General features: G+C 41.3%; 2 protein-coding genes across 3 annotated transcripts in view; one reads left to right on the forward strand and one right to left on the reverse strand.

Moving 5' to 3' along the window:
* The window catches only part of limk2 (LIM domain kinase 2), a 29,646-nt gene extending 22,901 nt beyond the window's left edge, over positions 1–6,745 (forward strand). For both annotated transcript variants that reach the window (XM_034091459.2, XM_071204411.1), the window contains 12 exons: positions 238–423; positions 635–740; positions 1,966–2,180; positions 2,472–2,658; positions 2,735–2,821; positions 2,937–3,068; positions 3,524–3,580; positions 3,752–3,817; positions 4,223–4,397; positions 4,505–4,560; positions 4,866–5,023; positions 5,455–6,745. In XM_034091459.2, the coding sequence (XP_033947350.1) occupies positions 238–423; positions 635–740; positions 1,966–2,180; positions 2,472–2,658; positions 2,735–2,821; positions 2,937–3,068; positions 3,524–3,580; positions 3,752–3,817; positions 4,223–4,397; positions 4,505–4,560; positions 4,866–5,023; positions 5,455–5,668 (1,639 nt within the window). In that variant the 3' untranslated portion in view covers positions 5,669–6,745. The remainder of the gene's footprint in view (positions 1–237; positions 424–634; positions 741–1,965; positions 2,181–2,471; positions 2,659–2,734; positions 2,822–2,936; positions 3,069–3,523; positions 3,581–3,751; positions 3,818–4,222; positions 4,398–4,504; positions 4,561–4,865; positions 5,024–5,454) is intronic.
* Positions 6,746–8,054: 1,309 nt separating this feature from the next.
* Positions 8,055–19,334, reverse strand: pik3ip1 (phosphoinositide-3-kinase interacting protein 1). Its single transcript, XM_034091397.2, has 6 exons — positions 19,047–19,334; positions 18,739–18,867; positions 17,971–18,087; positions 16,294–16,482; positions 16,106–16,184; positions 8,055–9,635 (listed from the first exon to the last, which is right to left on the reverse strand). The coding sequence occupies exons 1-6, from the start codon at positions 19,156–19,158 to the stop codon at positions 9,419–9,421; spliced, it is 843 nt and encodes a 280-aa protein (XP_033947288.1). The 5' UTR covers positions 19,159–19,334; the 3' UTR covers positions 8,055–9,418.
* Between the last annotated feature and the right edge of the window lie 2,731 nt (positions 19,335–22,065).

Here is a 22,065-nt window from a genome sequence, read left to right on the forward strand (position 1 = left end):
TGTTCATTGTAAATTCAACACGTATATTTTCAACTTTTTTGTTTATTTCTAGTCTTTTTAATTTGTATTGTACAATGCCATGCCATCCCAATTTGGGATCTTAGTCAAAGATGGACTAAAAATAAGTGTCCTCAAGTTAATGTTCCTTGTTGGTCGTCTTTTCATGACTCCTTTACAGAATTGCAAAGTAACCTAACAACAGGCATGCAGCGGTTCACTCCTTTTCTCTGTGTGCAGTGGGAAGTGCTATAAGCAGGAGGTTCTTACACCCATGTTGGAGAAGCGCTCACACGAGTCTGTCCTCGACTCGCTGCCTCACACAGTGACCCTCGTCTCCATGCCCTCTGCAGCCAATGGCAAGAGGGGCTTCTCCGTCACGGTGTCCAGGGACGGCAGCGGCTCAGCGAGTGTGCAGGTCAAAGAGTAAGTGGGACCTGAGGGAGGCTCACATCTGCATCTGTGTTAATGCGGGACCACATGTTAAACTGATTATGGGCACTGGTTTGTTTGACTGTCACTGCAAGCAAGGTAGTTATTGTATGGATAGGAGTGTGTTCCAGTTCTCCTTAATCTCTCTAAATCATTCCTTGTAGTGCTAATACTCACATGCAGGTGTTGTTTATGTTTTGTTTAGAGTCAGAGGCATGCTCATCAGTCCTGAGGTCCGAAACGCCATCCACGTCGGGGACAGGATTCTGGAGATTAATGGCCTTCCTGTCGGGACACTGATGCAGGAGGAGGTGGGTTTACACCTCGCACACATCTCTGATTCTCATGGAGAGATACGGGATCTGAAGTTCTTCTAATGGAACTAAGTGTTGCTATTAAGGGCACGTCCATTCCTTGAGTGCAATTTGCAAAGCTTTGTTCTTGTTCTACACAACCCATGCAAATGTCATATTCGGCATTCCTGACATTCCCCGATCATTTATACATTCTTCAGCTGGGTGAGAACGGTAAGTGGAAGGACTGCATGTAGTATCCCATCTTATAGGTTGCATTACTTATGCAGCATGAAGTCATGCTGTTTGGACCTCCTCCATCCCTACACCCCTTCTCGGAGTCTGCGGTCCTCAGACACGGGCCTGCTCTCGCCTCCGAACTGTTGGTGACAGGGCGTTCAGTGTTGCGGCCCCCACCCTCTGGAATGCACTTCCTGCCGAGTTCCGTAATGCTGCCTCCCTGGACATCTTCAAATCATCACTAAAAACACACCTCTTCACCCTGGCCTTCGGGCCCTAGCCCTTTTCTGGTCCCCCGGCTTCCTTTATTTATTTATTTGGTTTGCCCGTTGATTGTTTGTTTTGTTTGTCCACCATGTACAATGACCTTGGGTCCCTTGAAAGGCGCTATATAAATATCATTTATTATTATTATCTGATTTAAAGTCATGTGCTTTGGTGCAGGTACAATCCGTTACCAGTCTAGTAGGTACACATAAAACTAATACAGTCTAAACCAACAGTCATGAAAGAACTCTACTTCATGCAGGCATATTGACAGTTTATTGAAATAGTTTTAGAGAGGTATTAATATTAGTATTAATATGTTGTCTAAATAACAACAGAAATACCTCTATTACACTGCGTTCATTTAAGCTATCTGTGGTTATCTGACTCGGATAGAAAGGAATTGGTCTTCTTCTACACCAATAACTAACAAATATGAAATAAAACGTAGGAAAAAGTTGAATAAAAATAATGGTAAAATCAAATGTAATTGTTGAAATAAATCGTGACATGTATTTAGAGAAGTGGTCACCTGTTATAAGGTATAAGGGACACATCATTGAACTCTCTGTATCTCTAATACTTTTATATTCATAATTGTTATTTTATGTTGTACTTTTATAACAGTATTATTTGTATCTCTACCTTGTCATATGAGACTCACTGTCAAGGATGTTGTTTAATTAAATGTTCAGTAAGTAATAATTAAAAACCTGTTCAACTCTCATTGGTTAAGGTGGATGACCTGATTCACCGCACCAGTCACACGCTGCAGCTGCTCATCGAGTACGACCCGGTCCGGCAGCGTTTGGACCGCCTCAGGCTGGGGTCGCCCAGTACAAACCTGGGGGTCCCGGCCACGTCCCGCATGCGTCTGTCCTCCCCGGCTGGTGCCGTCCTGGAGAGAACCGACGTGGTGGATGACGGCACTCTGAAGAGGAGGTCTTTGAGGTTTGTGAGAGCATCCACAAACACACACAGCTTGTATTTCGTGTCAAACATTCAAAGGCCTTTGTTGTCATATGCAAGACGGTTACGCCCTAGTTCTTGACAATGGGAAATCTTAACTTCCAGGCTCCTCCAACAGACAATACATTTAAGACATAAAGAAATAAAAGTGACACAATGGGGAAGTAAAATGCAGGAATTAGTCAACTAAATACACGTGAAATAAAATATGATATTATGGGTCTCGATGAGTATATCGTTTTATATAAATCATCCGTATTCTCTCTGTTACAGACGCAGTAGCAGCATATGCATGTCGCCCGGGCCGAACTCTCCCAAAGACATGCCGTTTATCTCCCGAGACATCGGCCGCTCTGAGTCCCTGAGATCCTCCAATAGCTGCTCTCATCGCATCTTCCGCCCATGTGACCTCATCCACGGGGAGATCTTAGGGAAAGGCTTCTTCGGACAGGCGATTAAGGTCAGCCTCCAACTGCATTTGGAACTTCTTGGTTTTTCCACGCCACGGGCTTCAAGTAATACTTTTGTCTTAACAGGTGACTCTCAAAGCCACAGGAGAAGTGATGGTGATGAAGGAGCTGATCCGTTGTGATGAAGAGACCCAGAAGGATTTCCTTAAGGAGGTTTGTTATCTGCAGCATGAAGCTGTGATGTCTTCAACTTAAAACTGAAGCACATCACATGTTTCCACAATAGCCAGTCATAATGGTAAACATTTGAATTCTGTTTCTGCTTCAGGTCAAAGTGATGCGATGTCTGGAACATCCCCACGTCTTGAAATTTATCGGTGTGCTCTATAAGGACAAGAGGCTTAATTTGATAACGGAGTATATCGAGGGAGGCACACTGAAAGACTTCATCAGAGACACGGTGAGTTGATTGAATGAACCTCTTCCTCTTGTCCACAAAATCAAGTTCTCTGCAACAGTACTGTGGGAGGGGGCTTTCCTGATGGGGGGGGCTCTCCACTCTTTAGTGTGCTGGCTGACATGTCATCTCGGCCAATATGTGGAATGAGAAAAGTTGCGGAAAGTGTTCCCAGGTTCAATTTAAAGCGCTTTGCTCCCCTCCTCCCACAGCTCACCGTTTTTGAAAAGCAATATAGTTCAGTGGTCAGTCCAATGAGGAGAGGGGGGGTGTTTTATTGGTCTCTAAATGTGTTTTTAGTGTGTGGGGGAGGCCCAGTGTTGTTGTGTTCTTGTTGAACTGTGTTCCTGTCTCTACGTGTGCTATGTTATGTTGTACCTGTTGTGCATTATGGCCTCTGGGGGAATTTCTATTCATTTCTCACTCTTGTTTTTGTTGTCTTTTCATGTGACTGACAGGATCCGTTTCCATGGGAGCAAAGGGTGAGCTTTGCAAAGAGCATCGCTTCTGGCATGGTGAGTTGGCCTCAAGTGAAATCTTTGGCTGCTTTTTCAGATGCCCAAATGTGTGTAAACGTGCTCAATGTCACAGCTAAAGGAATTCAGTTGGCATCAGTCACAGAAGTTGTGTGGACATGTTTAAAAGTTGTACTACATAAAAGTGATTGTGTTTCCTCTTCGTTTCAGGCCTACCTTCACTCAATGAGCATCATACACCGAGACCTCAATTCTCACAACTGCCTGGTTAAACTGGTAGGTGTGACATGGCATCTGGCCAGCCATTACCCATCATCAAATCCAAACAATGATAATAAAGGGTGGGAACTATTTGTACGTTTCATGAACTGAGAAAAGTTGGCGTGCATTTTGCTCTAATGGTAGTCCCAGCCCTGTGATTTGCCGACAGTCTATACAACCAAGAATAGCTGTGAAACTTCAAAGTTGAATGGTAACACAAGACAATTATTTTTTTTTTAAAGCATCCACTTCAATTCTACTTCAATGAGTCATTAAGTTGTTATTTCAACTCAACATTCTGTGAACGGTCGGTTAGTAGGATCAACCTTTTCTTAGCTGTGTCTGAAAAAGATACACTTTTAAAGTAACGTGACTTCTAACTGTAAGTCAAGTTAACCATTAGGCTTCATATTTCAACAGGACAACACCGTGGTCGTCGCAGACTTTGGACTGTCCCGACTCGTAGTCGAGGAAAAAGTTAAACCTGCACCCGAAAAACCAAACGGCAAGAAGAGATTGTTCAGACGAATCGACCGGAAGAAGCGCTACACTGTGGTGGGAAACCCTTACTGGATGGCCCCAGAGATGCTGAACGGTGAGCCACTGACAACTAAATGAATTACAAACTTGATTTACATTGGATATGAAATGATGTGAGTCAATGAGTGTATTTACTTATCCTTTAAACTAAATGTTTTACAGGTAAACGCTATGATGAGAAAGTGGACATTTTCTCTTTTGGAATCATGCTCTGTGAGGTAAGAACACGCTGTTTTTATCCAGATTTATAAACACTGGATGTGGGAGACTCAAGAAAAACAGAAGTCATATAATTCAAAACAGCTTGTCCTCATTTAAACCATGTCAAAATATAGGGCTGCATAGCAACTTTCAAATCCTTAAATACCTACAATTGATTTGATATATATGCAAAGTAGATGCCATTGTGGTTCTGGCTGCAAGATGTTACGGCCTGTGCTTTATTTCTTTCCCCATGCCATTCTCAAGTATGCGTCTACTTTTTGACTTATCGACACTTACTTCCTCCTTCTTTGTCGTGTAGATCATTGGAAAAGTCTATGCAGACCCCGAGTGTCTCCCCAGGACTCTGGACTTCGGCCTGAATGTCGGCAAGTTTGTGGAGAAGTTCGTCCCTGACGACTGTCCCACAGCCTTCTTCCCTCTGACAGTGGCCTGCTGTGACCTCACACCCGACAACCGGTGAGCGCCTGCTGCTGTCACAATGGATAACACTTTGTTTATTATTAAAAGCAGTGGTTGAGCACTCCCTAAAAACCTGAAAGAGAATAATTGCAGAGTTGTGCAATAGTTGTGCAGCAACATGAGGGAATTATTTAAAAGGGATTTGGAAAATAAGTATAAGTATCACTCATTTTAAACGGCCACATGTCAAATAAGTCTGCCTTCACCTTGAGGGACAATAACCCAGCCAGTTGTTTGATCCCAAGAGGCTGTAGAGGCAGCGGGAGGGAAAAACAACTGAAGAAAACAACTGAAGAAAACAGATGCCGTCTCAACCTGGCCGCCTGACACGCCTCTGCCTCCAGATTGCTTCCTCATGTTTTCTCTCAACCTTGTCAGTCAAGTTTTAACCTCAATTCCCTCTGTGTGCCCCCCCCTCCTCCCTTTAGACCACCTTTCCTGAAGCTGGAGGACTGGTTCGAGGCTCTGTCCCTCTACCAGGAGCTGGGGATCCCCCTGCCGGCCGAACTGGATGAACTGCATCAGAGAATGAGTCAACTTCACTGGCCTAAAGACGTCCTGCCGTCCCAGAGCACGGATCAGTCGTCAAAGGCGACAGCAGCCTCTCCAGACTGTCCCACAGCGACAGACAGCGGCACCTAGGATGACCCCCTCTCTCCTTTAACCCCTCCGAATGGCTGCACTAATACAGTAGATGGGGGGAAAAAGAGGGAAATTGATTTAAACCCACCCCATTTTAGAACTGGAAAACCTGAGGTAGATGGCCTCTCGTGGGACCTTCACTCTGAAAATAGCAGTGAATTTGTATGTGGGTGGAAAGACACATTTCAAAAAGACAAGTGTTAGTTACTAAAAACAAATGTTTACCGTACTAAGAAACCCGATCAACACATGCAGGGGTGCACTCATGTTTACTAGATGATATTCAACTTGCTTTGATCCTTTAGCAGACAAAAGCCAACCCTCTTTATAAGGTGGGGGACCTTGTTGAGTCATATGTTACAGCAGTTTTGTTTTTCATGCTCTGAGGTAGTTTGCTATGTGAGGAATGCGCAGATCAGTGCTTCTCTCACTTCAGCCGCAAAGAAAACAAAGATGCTCCGCAGTATGGCCGACAGACAAGGACGTGTACACAAGGCAGGAGAAAAGTGTATCCTACATCTGCAGTGGAAGCAAAACACTCCCTGACCTTAAATACTTTCATCACTCTAACATTTGGCAGAAGATATTGATTTGGTCTAAGCACCACTGACCTAATGACGGGATGGTTACAAGTATGCTTCTGTACTTTGTAGTCTTGACAAGTTTAATTATGAATGGATAATTCAAAATGATTTTTAAAAGACGTTTTTTCCAAATATTCTATCATACACCTGAGGCCTATTTTTAAAAACAGTGCGGAAGGTTTTTTGGCTAACATTAACAACCGTCATAATCGACATAATCAAGCAACAGTTGACCATAAAAAGTCGCTTTGTACAGAAGAACTGGATTTTTTTATTTCTTAAGCAATGTATATAAATGTGTAAATAGTATTGCTCTAATTGAATGTCATTTTCTAATGGGAACTCTAGAGTTGTAGATTTTTTTTTTTAGACATTTCGTCAACAATGGACGTTTTTGCCTTTTTGCTATCATCATGCAAGGTACTGACGATCAGCTGTAACCACTATTATTTATATCACTGTAGTGTTTCATAAATAAACCTTCTTAAAGTTGGCTTTTTGTTTTATTTGGATGTGAAATTGATGCTAAAACTCAGCTCTTCTGCTCCATTTAAGGTAAAAAAAAAAGTTAATATTTTGTAGATCTAAAAACGCACACGTCACAAATGAACAGTTTTTCCCCCACAATAAATCCAGGGTGTCCGCGGGGTCTTAAAAAGTATTAAAAGTTGATTAATCAATTTAGCGAAAACGAAGGCTAGTAAAAAGTATTAAACGGCATTTTCCAAGGTATTACATTTTGTAGCTTGTTTTCAATAAGAATATAAATAGTCCAAAGAGGTTGTATTCTACAGTCTGCCTGAATGTAGTCATTGCGTAGGTGTGTAGTGTGATTCTGTGTAGTTTATTTATGGCATCCCGTTGGATTTGACGTCATCTGAACAGGACATCGCGCGCTCACTGCTTGATAGCGCGCGAAGGTCCGTTTACGCCGGTTGTTAAACAACATCGTTATGGGGAAATGCAAGCTTGCGTCCAAATGGTTGGAAGATAAGGAGGAAGGGCAATCAATACTGTATATAGTCAATGTGAGGTAAAGTGTGTCGCCAAGGTAACCGGTTAAAACTCAAAGTGGCGATGAGGTCTTAAAATGTACGGAAAGGGTCTTAAAAAAGGTCTTAAAAGGTCTTACATCTGACTTCAGGATTCCTGCAGGCCTATACCCTGAAATCACTTAACAGCTGAAATGATCAGTTATTTATACTTTGTTGGGTATTTCATTAATACATTAGTTCAAATTAAAATGTTGACAAACGCTCAATAGTTGTAGGTAAATATCAACATTTTAGAAAACTTACAACTTGTACATTTAAAAATGTTTACCACACATCTCTGGCTATTGGAAAGACAAGAAGATCACTTTGGTAATGTTAATTTGCCATTTCCCCCATTTTATAGAGTAAATAATAAAGAGGTTTAATACGAAAGATATGCAATTGTTTATATGAAACATTGTACATTTAAAAAAATATATGAATGACTGGAATTGATCAGCTTTGTCAGCACCTTGAAATAAAGCTGAATATAATCCAGACATCAAATCAAACGTCCTTCTTACATATTTGTCGGGGATCGGTAAGAGTTGTTTTCAAAAGCTTCTTTGTCCTACTTGTACCTTATATTATCTACTTCACTTTATTTACTCGTGTGAATCCAATGACTTCACTGTCTAATAATAGCCAACAGGGGGAGCTGGTGCAAAACGTCCTACTGTGGACAAGCCTTTAAAACACTTTTACAGTAAGAGCACTCATGTTGTTCTACCTCTTATTATTTTATAGATGAAATCACATCACAGTGTCTGAGTTAGATATTTTTTATTTCCTTCTCAGGAGTGAAAATGCAGTCATACATACAAGTACTAAATTCAAATGCTGAACAACAGTATTTTAAACACTTTGCTTATGTGAAGAAAACAATAGTGACAACCAGCACACAGACTAACAAGAATGGAGCAGTAGTAACCACATGATGTGGATCCAGCAATAAAAACAAAACAAGATAATGGAGTGAACAAGTAATAGCAAACATACTGGAAGTAACGGTGCATCATGGGTAACACACTAAAGTCTCCTGTGTAGGACGATTTTCAGGCAGGTATTTTTTTTAAAGTCTTCTTTATCAGTAGTTATACTTTTTAGGATGCAAAAAGATGACCCCCATATACAAACATACAGCAGGGATCCACGTGCATGCACTCGTCTTTCTGAATGAACAACAGCAAACTTTGGACTGTTTCTATTCTACTCCAAACTGAAGCATCAAGTGCATAACTCAAATGTGTGAATTATTCAGCACTTCCACACACGCGCTGTCCTGCTCTGCAAAGACATATCTGATTTCTGTTGTGCATTGTGGCAGTGCTGTTCTGTCCTGAGGACTATCTACTTTCTCTCATGCTCTCTGAGAGCACTCATTTCCTGTCACTCCTTAACCTGTGGATGAAAAGTTATCTTTCATGTCTGCCAATGATCGCCCAACATGCTTTTTAACTGCATCGGCAGTAGAGTACAATTAGAACAAAATATTCATCCCAGTTAAAGAAAAACAAATACATTCAGAAGTATCATGCTAAGGCAGAGTGGGAGGCCTTCCCTTGCCTTTAGAGGGCCTGCTTTACCTCATGTTTCTTCATCCTGTCTCAGAGGAGGATATATTTAGACAAAAAGGTCTCTTCTCTCGGCACAGCCAACAGGTCAATATAAATGAAACCTGTGGAGAGAAACTTCTCCACATGGAAATGCACACAAGTTTATAAACCCCATTCCAAACAGCATCCCTTCATAAAGAATTGGCCACCATTATAAACACTGACTAGTCCATTAGACTAACATGCATACTATTAGTTAGGGGCAGCACATTAGCTTATTTACTTGGTTTTCAAATGTATAAACACGAGTATTTAAGACCTTGTGACATTCTTCATTAACAACAGATTGAAGTTGTTAAGAATGTTTTAACAGCTTGACTTGTTGGAAACAAGATTAAAGGGGACACAAAGGACACAGCATTCAGTTCAAGTCTTTGGAGCAAACACTGCTCCCCTACTCCTTCTAAAACAGAGGTTACTCGGGGAGGCAGGAAGGAGAAACGAAGATGTGAAGAAGTGTTTTGGTCCATAGAGATATATCACAGTCCTGCGTTGGGAGGACTACAGGCTTCCTCCTCAGGCTCCGGGGGTTCCAGCGGGTTGGCCCATGAGAGGGTCCTCCCCCTCCACCCCCTCCTGGACGGGGGTAATCTCGTGCTCTGCTGTGATCACGATGGTGTTCTCGTCCATCAGCTCACAGGTGGGGTTGGAGAAAGCCGACAGGGGAAGAGTGATCCTCTGCATCTCACGCTCATACACTCGCTGCTCATGACGCTTCTTTAAGTCCCGACCCCTAAACACAGACGAGGGAGATTCATTACATTAATAAATACTCTGAACTGTTCTGAAACTGTGTATCAACAACGATTCTTTACAAAAGAAGTTTAAACAGAACACATTCTTCACAATCTTTTATGTGTTTTGCCCAGAATTTGTTGAGAAGATTAATTCACTTTCATGTTTTTACGGTATGTAGCACGAGAGCCAGCTGGATGGAGAGGGAGAATGCTAACAATAATCTGCCTAGTAGCATCTCTAAAGCTCACTAATTAACATGCCGTTTTTTGTGAAGGGACCAGACAAGGGAGATCATTATATTAAAGGTGGGGAAGGTAAGTTTGAGAAACCGGCTCAAGATACACTTTTTGTTATATTCCATGGAATGCTCTTAACATCCCGATAGCAATGAATATCTTAAGTGCTTTGACAAAAAATCCATAAAAAAAATGTAATCTGTGGAAGCCGTAGCGCTGTAAAAAGCACGACCAATCACCTGAGCCGGCCCGGCTAAAGTAACTGGATGGCCTACCTGCCTGTCAGCCTTCCATCTGTGCACAAACTTATCTGGTGCCCTCATTGGTCATGTGCGCGTTCGTGTGTTGGAGGAGGGGCTCTGTAAGGAAGTGGCAGATTTTTTCCAGCTGTGTATTTTCAAAAGATGTTATCGCACTCGAGCTGGTTTCCCCAAAATGACCTCCCCCACCTTTAATGAGCGATTACGCACATATCAGTAGTCATGTGATCTGATGTTATGTCAGCATAAATGAGGCCACTCCACCCAGCCATGTCAACACTCATATTGCTCGAGGCACGGGCCGAGGAGGTGGAGTTGCAGCAATCTTTGACTCAAGTTTACTTATCAATACTAAACCAAAATGTAATTATACCTCTTTTGAAAGCCTCGTTTTTAGTCTTACGCATCCGACCTGGAAAACTTTGCAGCCAATCTTATTTGTTACAGTGTATCGTGCACCAGGTCCTTATTCAGAATTTTTATCAGAATTCTCTGAGTTTTTATCAACTTTGGTTCTTAAAACAGACAAAGTAATTATCGTAGGTGACTTTAATATTCATGTTGACGATGATAAAAATAGCCTTACTGTTGCATTTAACTCTATATTAGATTCTGTTGGTTTCTGTCAGAGTGTAAATAAACCAACCCACTGTTATAATCACACTCTCGACCTTGTTCTGATTTATGGTATTGAAATTGAGCAACTATTAGTCGAACCGCATAATCCTGCTTTATCCGACCATTTCTTAGTAACTTTTGAAGTACTGTTACTAGACTACAAAGCATTAGTCAAAAGCTCTTGCAGCAGAAACCTATCTGTTAGTGCTATAGCCACATTTAAGGAAGAGATTCAACCAATACTTAACTCGATAGCATGTCTGCATGTAGGGGAGGAAACTTATACAAAATGTACACCACCCCAAATTGATCATGTTGTTGATAGTGCTATAGATGCGCTGCGAATAAAATTAGATTATGTTGCTCCTTTGAAAAAGAAGAAAATAAAACAACATAGATTAGCTCCATGGCATAATGCCGAAACCCGCAAAATAAAGCAAAAGTCTAGACAACTTGAAAGGATATGGCGTTCCACTAAACTTGAAGAATCTCGTTTAATTTGGCATATTACTCTCAATGAATATAAGAAAGCACTGCGTAAAGCGAGAGCAGCCTACTACTCTTCATTAATAGATGAGAATAAGAATAATGCAAGATTTCTTTTCAGCACTGTAGCCAGGCTGACAGAGAGCCACAGCTCGATTGAGCCTTCTATTCCCTTAGCACTCAGTAGTAATGATTTTATGTGCTTTTTTAACGATAAAATTGTTACTCTTAGAAACAAAATTAATGACCTCTTGCCTTCGACCAGTATAGTGTTATCAACAGCTCCCGAAATCGTAAGTTCTAATATTACACTAGATAGTAAACTAGAATGCTTTTCAGCCATTAACCTTGAACAATTACATTCAATGATTCTCTCTTCTAAACCATCAACGTGTATGTTAGACCCAATTCCAACTAAGCTGTTGAAGGAAGTTTTTCCATTAATTAGCACTTCTTTATTAAATATTATGAATATGTCTTTATTATCAGGCTATGTTCCACAATCATTCAAAGTAGCAGTGATAAAACCGCTTCTTAAAAAGCACAACCTCGATCCAGAGGTTTTAGCCAACTATAGACCTATTTCTAATCTTCCGTTCCTCTCAAAAATTCTTGAGAAAGGGGGTCGCAAAACAGTTGTGTGATTACTTAAAAAACAATGATTTATTTGAAGATTTTCAGTCTGGCTTTAGAACACATCATAGCACAGAGACAGCTCTGGTTAAAGTCACAAATGATATTCTAATAGCCTCAGACAAGGGACTTGTCTCTATTCTTGTTTTGCTCGATCTTAGTGCTGCATTTGATACTATCGACCATGATATCCTATTGCAAAGACTAGAGCACTTAGTTGGCATACAGGGAACTGCTTTAGGCTGGTTTAGGTCCTATCTATCTGAACGCTCTCAGTTTGTACGTGTTAACGATGAATCTTCCACGCAAACCAAAGTTAGCCATGGAGTGCCACAGGGCTCAGTGCTCGGACCTATTTTGTTCAAATTATATATGCTTCCGTTAGGCAATATTATAAGGAATCATTCTGTAAACTTTCATTGTTATGCGGATGATACTCAACTATATTTATCAATCAAGCCTGATGAAATTAATCATCTAAATAAAATTCAAGACTGCCTTAAGGACTTAAAAACGTGGATGACCTTAAACTTTTTGATGTTAAACACGACCAAAACTGAAGTTATTGTACTTGGCCCGAAGAATCTACGAAACAAATTATCTAAAGACATACTAACTATGGATGGCATTAATTTGGCCTCCAGTGAGACTGTAAGGAATCTTGGTGTTATATTTGATCAGGATTTATCCTTTAACGCCCACATAAAATCAATTTCAAGGACCGCCTACTTCCATCTACGTAACATTGCAAAAATCAGGCATATCTTGCCTCAAAACGATGCAGAGAAACTAGTCCATGCATTTGTTACTTCTAGGCTGGATTATTGTAACTCTTTATTATCAGGGAGTACCAAGAAGTCAATCAAGTCGCTTCAGCTGATTCAAAATGCTGCGGCTCGTGTACTAACCAGAGTTAGGAAAAGGGACCACATTACTCCTGTTCTGGCTGCCTTACACTGGCTCCCTATAGAACACAGGATAGAATTTAAAATTCTTCTTCTCGCCTACAAAGCCCTTAATGGGCAGGCGCCATCTTACCTTAAAGAACTCATTATACCCTACTGTCCTACTAGGGCATTGCGTTCCAAGAATGCAGGGTTGTTGGTTGTTCCTAGAATCTTTAAAAGTACAATGGGAGCCAGAGCCTTTTCTTATCAAGCTCCACATTTGTGGAATCAGCTTCCAGTTTGTGTTCGGGCGGCAGACACCCTATCCGTTTTTAAGAGTGCGCTTAAGACCTTCCTTTTTGATAAAGCTTATAGTTAGGGCTGATTAGATTCAGCCCCTAGTTTTGCTGATATAGGCTTAGTTTGTCGGGGGACATCTTACTTCTTCCTTCTCTCTGTCTATACCCGTGTACACTCATGTTCCGATTAACCCAGCTTCCCCAAATGTCTTTCTTTTTGGTGTCTATATACGCTGGGATCCGGAGTCATGGATGATCCTGCGGTCCTGTGTCCTGGATCGCGAGCGCTGGATCTTGAGTCGTGGCTGTGGTCCTGGATCATAGGTCCTGGATGGATATCCTCGTGGATTCATCTTCCTATTATACACACATGCATTTCCAAACATTTGGACTACCTATGTTGCAAATGTATTATCTTTTCAATTTACACACGGCATCTATTGCACGTCTGTCCGTCCTGGGAGAGGGATCCCTCCTCTGTTGCTCTCCCTGAGGTTTCTCCCATTTTTCCCTTTAAACTGGGTTTTCTTTGGAAGTTTTTCCTTGTACGATGTGAGGGTCTAAGGACAGAGGGTGTCGTATTGTCATACTGATATTCTGTACACACTGTGAAGACCACTGAGACAAATGTAACATTTGTGATATTGGGCTATATAAATAAACATTGATTGATTGATTGATTGATTGATGTTAATGAAATAATATGAATTGTTGCTTCTTTAATTGTTCCTCAAAACTTAAGATACAAAATATAATGCAAGCAAACAATCAGAGAGCAAGTCTTATTTTGCTACTAGATTGATGATACGGAGCTTCAGATAAACTGTATGTTGATAAAAGAGCCTGTAATAACAAGTGTCATCATGTCTGGAGCAAAGGCAATCGACAGATCGTGTTGACAAGTTGACGACAAGTGTATCAACTCCAAAGACAAATAGTGATGAGAGGCGGCATGAGACTGCTTCCCACTGATCTGGAGCCAAAGCAAAGCAAATCTCAAAACACCTTCTATCTGAATGGTCAGTGCGGCATGTTCTGAAACTGTGTGTAATATCAACAATGATTCTTTACAACAGCTTTAGTTCAAACAGAACACATTCTTCACAATCTTTTATGTTTTTGGCCCAGAATTTGTTGAGAAGATTAACTTCACTTTCATGTTTTTACGGAATGTAGCAAGAGAGCCAGCTGGATGGAGAGGGAAGCTGCTAGTAGAATCTCTAAAGCTCATTCATTAACATGACATTTTTTGTGAAGGGACCAGACATTGCCTGGAGTTAAAAAAATTCAGGCTAGCTGTTTTCTCCTGTCTCAAGTTTTTTTGCCAAGCTAACATCAGAGTGGTATCCATCTCCTCATCTAACTCTCAGCAAAAAATATGAATAAACATGATTTCAAAATATCAAACTATTTACTATTAAGACAAGAATTACAAGTTGTTCACATAGACCACATGTGTCAAACATGGTGGATTTAATTTCGGCCCGCAGGATAATTTCTAATTACTATTAGATCTGGCCCGCAGGTATATTGCACGCACACCTTCACTCAACCCTGAGGGTTTCCTCCGCTCAGAGCCTGACCCCAAACATTGATGACCTTTCACCCGAGATGAGATGCCAAGTATCTGCTTGAACTAGCATCACAGAGCAGCACACTGAGTTTAATGGATGTTTCCTTCTGCACTTTGTTTCTTGAGACAACAGGGCACGTTTGTTTTTTTCTTTGAGGGAAATAGTTTTGTTGAAGCTGTTGTTGGCCTGTGGGAAAATGTAATCATAAGAAATGACTCCGGAAAAGCTGCAGATAGAGCCATAAGAAATGAATGCAACTGATTATTTAATGTGTAATGTTGTTTTTATAGGCAATAATTTAAGCTTTGTTAGTTCCAGGTTTAATATGTGCAATAAGTTCATTTCAATAAGTTTCGCAATAAACATTGAACCCATTTATTTATTCTGGCCCACTGTGTATTTGAAATTGACACCCCTAACAGAGAGTTTAGAAGACGTATTACTGATATAACATTAGGGACAAAACACTTGCTCGTCACTGCGAGCCTGATGGCATTTTTCAGAGTGCTTTTTGCAGTTCTTAAGTATGTCAAGCCTGTGTGGGATCTGTACTCCTACTGAATGGTCAAAGGTCTGTTCCCAATGGGAGTTTAGCATAGACCTCTGCATCCTTTCTGGCAAGCAGAATACTAGAGTTAAAAACGGTTGAAGGAGGGAAGTCTACAGCCAGTCCTGGCCGGTGTAGAAGAAAATTGGCATGCTTTCCAAACAGCCATTCCAATTACTGACGGTGATGTCATGGAACACTGAGGCTTTGTATAAACACCCTGACACAACATGTTGCTCCTCCATATTAATAATCACCTCCTAAAAATAGAAGACAAAGACTGGGTCTTGCTAATAAGATTTGAAAGCCAAAAGCTGAGCATTTTGTGCTGTACCAAAGGGAATCACACCATCCTATTTCACATTACATAACTGCAGTGAGTGTGCAGGATTCTGCATCCAATCCAACACTCTCTTCGCCTTCAACAGTATGAATGAAGGATTGCTTGAAATGGACTGTGGGCATTTCATTCCCTGCCTTGTCTCCCCATGTTGCGTTGTTGTGAGACAAACCAATTAAATACAATGTGTTACATCTATGGGATGTGCATTATTGTGTGAACAACAGCTGATGCCATGAACTGGAAAGCATTAAACATGCCTGAGTTTTAAGTAACTATTCTTGTCTTGCTCGTGCCCTAAAACTATGAACACTATACATGGTAGTGGAAAAAGGAACTAACGAGGAGGCTCTGAAGCATTACAAAAAAACAGAATGTCCCCCTAGGGAGATTAATAAAAGGTCTTCTTCTTACATTTTGGCTCTCTGTGTCACAGTAATATCAGATGAACACAAATAAACAACTGGACTCAGTTCAAAAACCTCTTGAGGAATTAGTAAATGCTTTAAATGTGTTCCTCTTTCATACAATTCCCCTAGGACTGAACCAAATGATTAATGATCTTGCTGTGATTAAGATACTGACCTCTTGTAAAAGTAGCCGACTGTGATGCCTACTCCGAGGAGGATTATGATCGCCATCATGAGGATACCAATGACGTAGCCTGAAAAACAAAGGAGAACGTGAACGGTTAAACCTGAACATACTTAGATATTTAGAAGGTATAACTCATAACAAGAGTTAACCATAGGAATAATGAACTACCAACATACCAAGGGTGCCAAGGTCCTTTTTCTTTGTGGGTCCTGTGCGAACTCGCTGGCTGATTCCAATCACTGGCTGCGCTGGAGCAACTTTTCCCTGAGAGGCTTCAGATTTGGCTGGCTCTGAGCTCTTTGTGGAGGGAATGATTCCTGATGGCTCCAGGGGTTCGGCCTCTGCTGCTACAGTGGAGACGTGCTCTAAAGATGCAAATAAACAATGTTAAACAACAGCTACATTGGTTTTTGGGGGGATGCTCTGAACTGTGCTACTGTTGATGTACTGCCAGTGGAAGCCAGATTATAACCAGTAAGTGAGATTCTGACCACTAGAACGTTCTACCACAGATTTCAGGTGAAATATGTACTTTAATACTGAACATTGATTTTCATCTTTACATTGCATCTACCTTTTTTCAGGGTGCATTAGACGAGGGGTTATCCTGGAAATCAATAAGTAGGACTGCTTTATGGCATTTGGATTTTAATATGACTTTTGAATCTGTCGGAAGAAACTTCATTTGTACCAAAATAGGGTGTGTGTCAGGTTATTGTGTCTAAAAACAGAATAATCCGTTGATTTTATAGAAAATGTACTTTATTACAATATAAAATATAATAATATTATTGTATAGTGATACTTTACTTTTCCTAATATTTCAATTTAGTCATGCACTTACTGGTGAATTTTCTGGACCGCGTAGTTTCAAATTACATTTCGTCTAACAACATTAACAACTGTTTAAGAGGCAGGACCAACGTCATGACATGGCTCTCTGCTGGGACACGCATCACAGAAAGGATCGCTTAGCACATGTTCTTTTACATGTGCTATGGCCAGGCTCTGCATCTGCTCTTTAACTTTCTGTTCATTTCCTCCACACAAGTTGTTTACAAACTCAAAAGTTAAAGGACAAGAACTCATAAATGTAAGCAGCCAATAAGCTGCTGTCTCCAAGCAAAAACTGAGGGTTGGGGCGTGGTCAACAGCTTTCTTCAAACTGAACTTTCTGACTGGTGCCTGCAGGGCTTTGTTGTTGTGTAACTAGGTGAGGGTTTATAGACAGGAAATTAACAAAGGACAAAGTAGAGACTCCTCACAGTGATTTAACCCTGACCAACGACCTACTGCAGACCAATTCAAAATGGGAAAAAACATGTGAAGAAAACTGTGGACTAGTGCGTTGGTGTTCGGATCAGGGGGGCACAGGTTCAAACCCCACTGCAGTCAGCATGTCGTTGTGTCCCTGGGCAAGACACTTCACCCCAAATTGCTCCTGTGAGCATTGTCCACAGTATTGAGTATGTAAGTCGCTTTGGATAAAAGCGTCTAACAAGTGACATGTAATGGTTTATTTATGGTAGGAAATATACTAAGAGGAAAGTTTGGTTGACCCATAAAAGTCGAGAATCTCCTTTTGGGTTGACTAATTAGAACATCTGCATCATACCAAAAAGTTAATCTCATTATTTCTCCCTAGCATAGCCCACCCCCCAAAAATAATGAGAGCTTTACAGCATAGAGAAAGTAGTTGCCAGCAGCATCAAGAGAGCACAGTATCAGGGCATTTTGGAAACAAAAATAATGTATACGTTGTCATGTTGTTTTTTCAAATATACATATTAATCGTTGCCAGGCCTGTCTTTTTCAAGCTGGGGTTCTCGCTAAAAATGTCAGGGTTAACCTACCTTTGCATGTGTCCAGGGCACAGAATTGTTTCTGGACGGTCCCATCTGGGCCAGCAATGTAGCACCAAGGCCTCTCAGAGGAGTCTGGGTTTCGGCAGTAATTGTGATCTCCCACACCTACAGGACATACGATAAAAACAGCACACGTCTATTACTGATGCCTCCTCGATATACAGGAATGTATGTCCTGCTGAGTGTGTAAGCCCCTTGATTCATTAATCATTAACACTACTTCATCACACTACAATGGTCAGGAGCCATGAGCACAAAGAAAGAAAAAGGCCAGTTGCTGTAAAGTGAGGCCTTAAGAAGATACGTTTTGCCATTTTTTTGTGATAGAATAAAAGGTGTTTTGATACATATCTCTCATTATTAATGTTAATTCTTCAGAAAGTCACTTTTTAGTACCATGTTGCATCTCATCAGTAACATTATATGAAATAGGTGTTTGCTTTTGGCCCACAATGACGTTTTAGTATTTGCCCTCCAAGGCGAAAAGTTTGGGCACCCCTTCCAAAATGAATTGTGTGTTTATTGCTCTGCATGTGTGTAAGAATCGCAATCCTGTAGTAAATTACACTGCATCAAGATATCAAAAAATATGTCAGGATGATTATCATCCTGTTGTACCCATCCACGTAAGTCCCATGTAAAATCACCAACTTCCTGCCTTTAGCTTCAACAGCAGAAAGAGAGAAGATTCATTTAATTTAAATGGAAATTCACTGACTTCTGAAATATAAAAACTCATATATTGAAGTTGTTTACCTGTCTGTGAATCAGTATGGAGTGTAACATCATAGTCTCTGGTGGTATTGGTCCAGTTCAAACAGACCAGTCCTGAGGAAGAGCTCTGTAGTTCCCCTCTGTACTCCACTCCATTGGATCTCATGCAATCTGAGAAGCACAACAAATGTGAGCACGACCCATATAAGTGATTGTGCAATCAAAAATAAAGTGATACAAAAGATTGGACATTTTAATTTGAACTAATTAGGCTACATGTTATACCGTTTACAACACATTTCAAATTAAATAAAAACAGTTTAAAAGTACATGATGTATTTTTTTTGTACCTTTTTCATTCCCATTTGATGCATTGCTCTCCACCGCGGCCACGCTGAGGAACACCGCGTGCAGGGAGAAAAACATCTTGCAGAGCAGACGGGCTGACTTCACCGACAACATGGTGCTCAACTGTGCCTTTTTCTCAACAACAACACATTTAAAACATGTAAAAAATGTTTAAAATGGATGAAGAGCCTGTGCTTTCAGGCACACTGCTCCTCTCGCTGGAGTCCCAGCCCTTGTTTTTGTCAGAGGAGCCCAGCTTTCTTCGTAAACAGCCTTCTGTGGGAGGAGGAGCTGCCTCTCTGCAGCACAAACCTCCAGGTCCTAATGCCTCACCAGGTTCGCACACACACACGCACACACACACACACACACACACACACACACACACACACACACACACACACACACACACACACACACACACACACACACACACACACACACACACACACACACACACACACACACACACACACACACACACACACACACACACACACACACACACACACACACACACACACACACAAGCTGCAGAACAGTCTGGCATGTTATCTCGTCATGCAGCCTTGTGAGAGTAAACAAGTTGTTAAAACAGTCAGTAGGGAAGTCAACTATAGGTTAATTCACAATGATGGTCTAACATCAAACATATTTTATGGTTGCTTCTATAATTCCTCCTACAACTTTTTTCCTTCTTCCTCCTTCCTTTTTCTTCGACAATAATTTCCATGCTTATTACATTTTCTCCTAGGGAGGTGTTCCAGGCACATCCAGCTGGGAAGAGACCGAGGGGTAGACCTAGGACCAGGTGGGTGATTATATCTCTTCGCTGGCCTGGGAGCGCCTTGGGATCCCCCAGTCAGAGCTGGTTGATGTGGCCAGGGAGAGGAACGTGTGGGGCTCTCTGCTGGAACTGCTACCCTCGCGACCCGACCACCGATAAGCGGGAGAAGATGGATGGATGGATCAGTAGCGTAGGCAGAAATGTACTTTAGGGTGGGCCTGTAAAAAATAGGGTGGGCCAGATTTGTCTTCTGCGCATCAGAAGCTAACAACAATCCCCGCCGGTACCGGTGGCAGATTACTTTTAGAATACTTTCTTTTTCCATAACAGATATGTTTTGGTGAACAGGAGACACGTATTTTACTGTTTTAATGGCTTATCAAGAAACACAACATCTTGGTGTCCTTCTGGACAGCTCTCTCATCTGCACCCCACATAAAAAACATCACCCGGACTGCATTCTTTGTACTGTCTTAAAACCTTTCCTTAGAATATGTTATGAATTGTAAGGTGTCCTTGGGTGCTTTGAAAGGCGCCCCTAAATAGAATGAATTATCATTATTATGTATTATTATTATCTGAAATAATGTAATAACTTTTAAAACTTTTTCCAGTCACTTGCCCCATGCATTCAGCAGCAGCAGGCCATTCACTTTGATTTTATCCCGTTATAAATTTCATCATTTCGACAATAAGAAAATGCTACATAAACGTTATTTTGCACATTTTATCTAACCATCTCCGTTTCTAACTTTCAATATATTTTAAAATAGATCTCTCTCTCATCTGCGTGCGGGGGCGGGGCCTCACAGACATGCTGCAGCGTGCAGTGTGCACACAGTTCTGCCGGTAATGAATATTACATTTTGTGAGGAAACTTTTCCACCAATAATTCCAATAAGTATTCCAAAATGTATTCACTTCAGGTTTACGAAAGTAACTGTAATCAGATTACTCGTTTTTCAAATGTAACGCCAGCTGAATACACTTGATTTTTGTATTCTGATTACGTAACGCCGTTACATGTATTCCGTTACAACCGTCTATATCTCTCCGGACTGTCCACCAGCAGATGAAAAACACTCACCTCTCCGCCTCTTCCAAGGGACGAGGGAACCGTGCGGCAGAGTTGCCGTTAACATTTTTTCTTCTGGCAGCCCAGCAGCAGGAGAGGTGGGGAGAGGGAGGCGGGGCTATTTCATCGTTATCAGAAAATGATCGTATCGATCGCTGCTAGATGAGGGCAGTAGGGTGGGGGGCTCTTTTTGGAGTCTGGCTTTGTTTTTTAAAACCAAAGTTCATTAGTGAACTTTGAGCCATCATTTATTTTGCAGGCAGCTCTGCCTCTCTCACGTTATTATGGCGCGCACCGGAACCAACAATCAGTTGTTACCGTAAATGAGTTCGGTTCTGAGGATAAAACACATACAACATTAATTAAACTCGATATTTGTTCACTTTGAATGCTTGGATATTCTCAATGGGTGAATACATTTTTTTATAATAATAATAAAAACATTTTTTTTAAAAATGACTCAGGGTGGGCCAATGAGTAAACTGGGTGGGCCTGGGCCCACCCTGGGCCCTGGCCCTATGGTGGCTACGCCACTGGGATGGATTACATTTTCTGGGAGTGTCTGTAAATTGCTCTGCTTTCCATGTTCTTTTGAGGAAACATTGCAAGTTTATCCAACTCCAATTAATCCCCATCCAACTGCAGAGTTGTGTCTGGCCCTAAGTGCCTTGGTGCAGCTGTCAAAACCAATCTGTCTGTTTCCCAGGATTCATTTCCAACAAAGGCCTGTTTTTCCTCCAGCATTAAGAAAACAAACAAAAAGAAATACAACAATGTAAGGCAATTAGTGCATGCTCAATGAAAGGTGCTTTGAAGAACTGTTCACATGCAAAAGAATAAAGGCCTAAAGAAATACAAGTAGAATACATATTAAACATAGCTAAGGGGTCTCTGGAATGAGAGGAATCTACGGAGGCTGATAAAGGAGAGCGAGCAGCACCTCCCTGTGTATCTGCCTGCAGGGAGCTATACTCTCAGCAGAGTGTCACTGTCGGCTGACATACAGAGCACTAAGCCACTCTTCAAATATATGCAGCCTGGTTTTCAGGCAATTACTAGAGCAAACACAGAGCATCTGTCCAGCACTCTCCATCACACTGTGCTCATTCAGGGTTACAGGGGGCAGGGACCCTCCCAGCATGCACTGGGTGAATCCACA

Source organism: Pseudochaenichthys georgianus, chromosome 9, assembly GCF_902827115.2.
Source record: "Pseudochaenichthys georgianus chromosome 9, fPseGeo1.2, whole genome shotgun sequence".
In the NCBI taxonomy this organism is placed as follows: Eukaryota; Metazoa; Chordata; class Actinopteri; order Perciformes; family Channichthyidae; genus Pseudochaenichthys; species Pseudochaenichthys georgianus.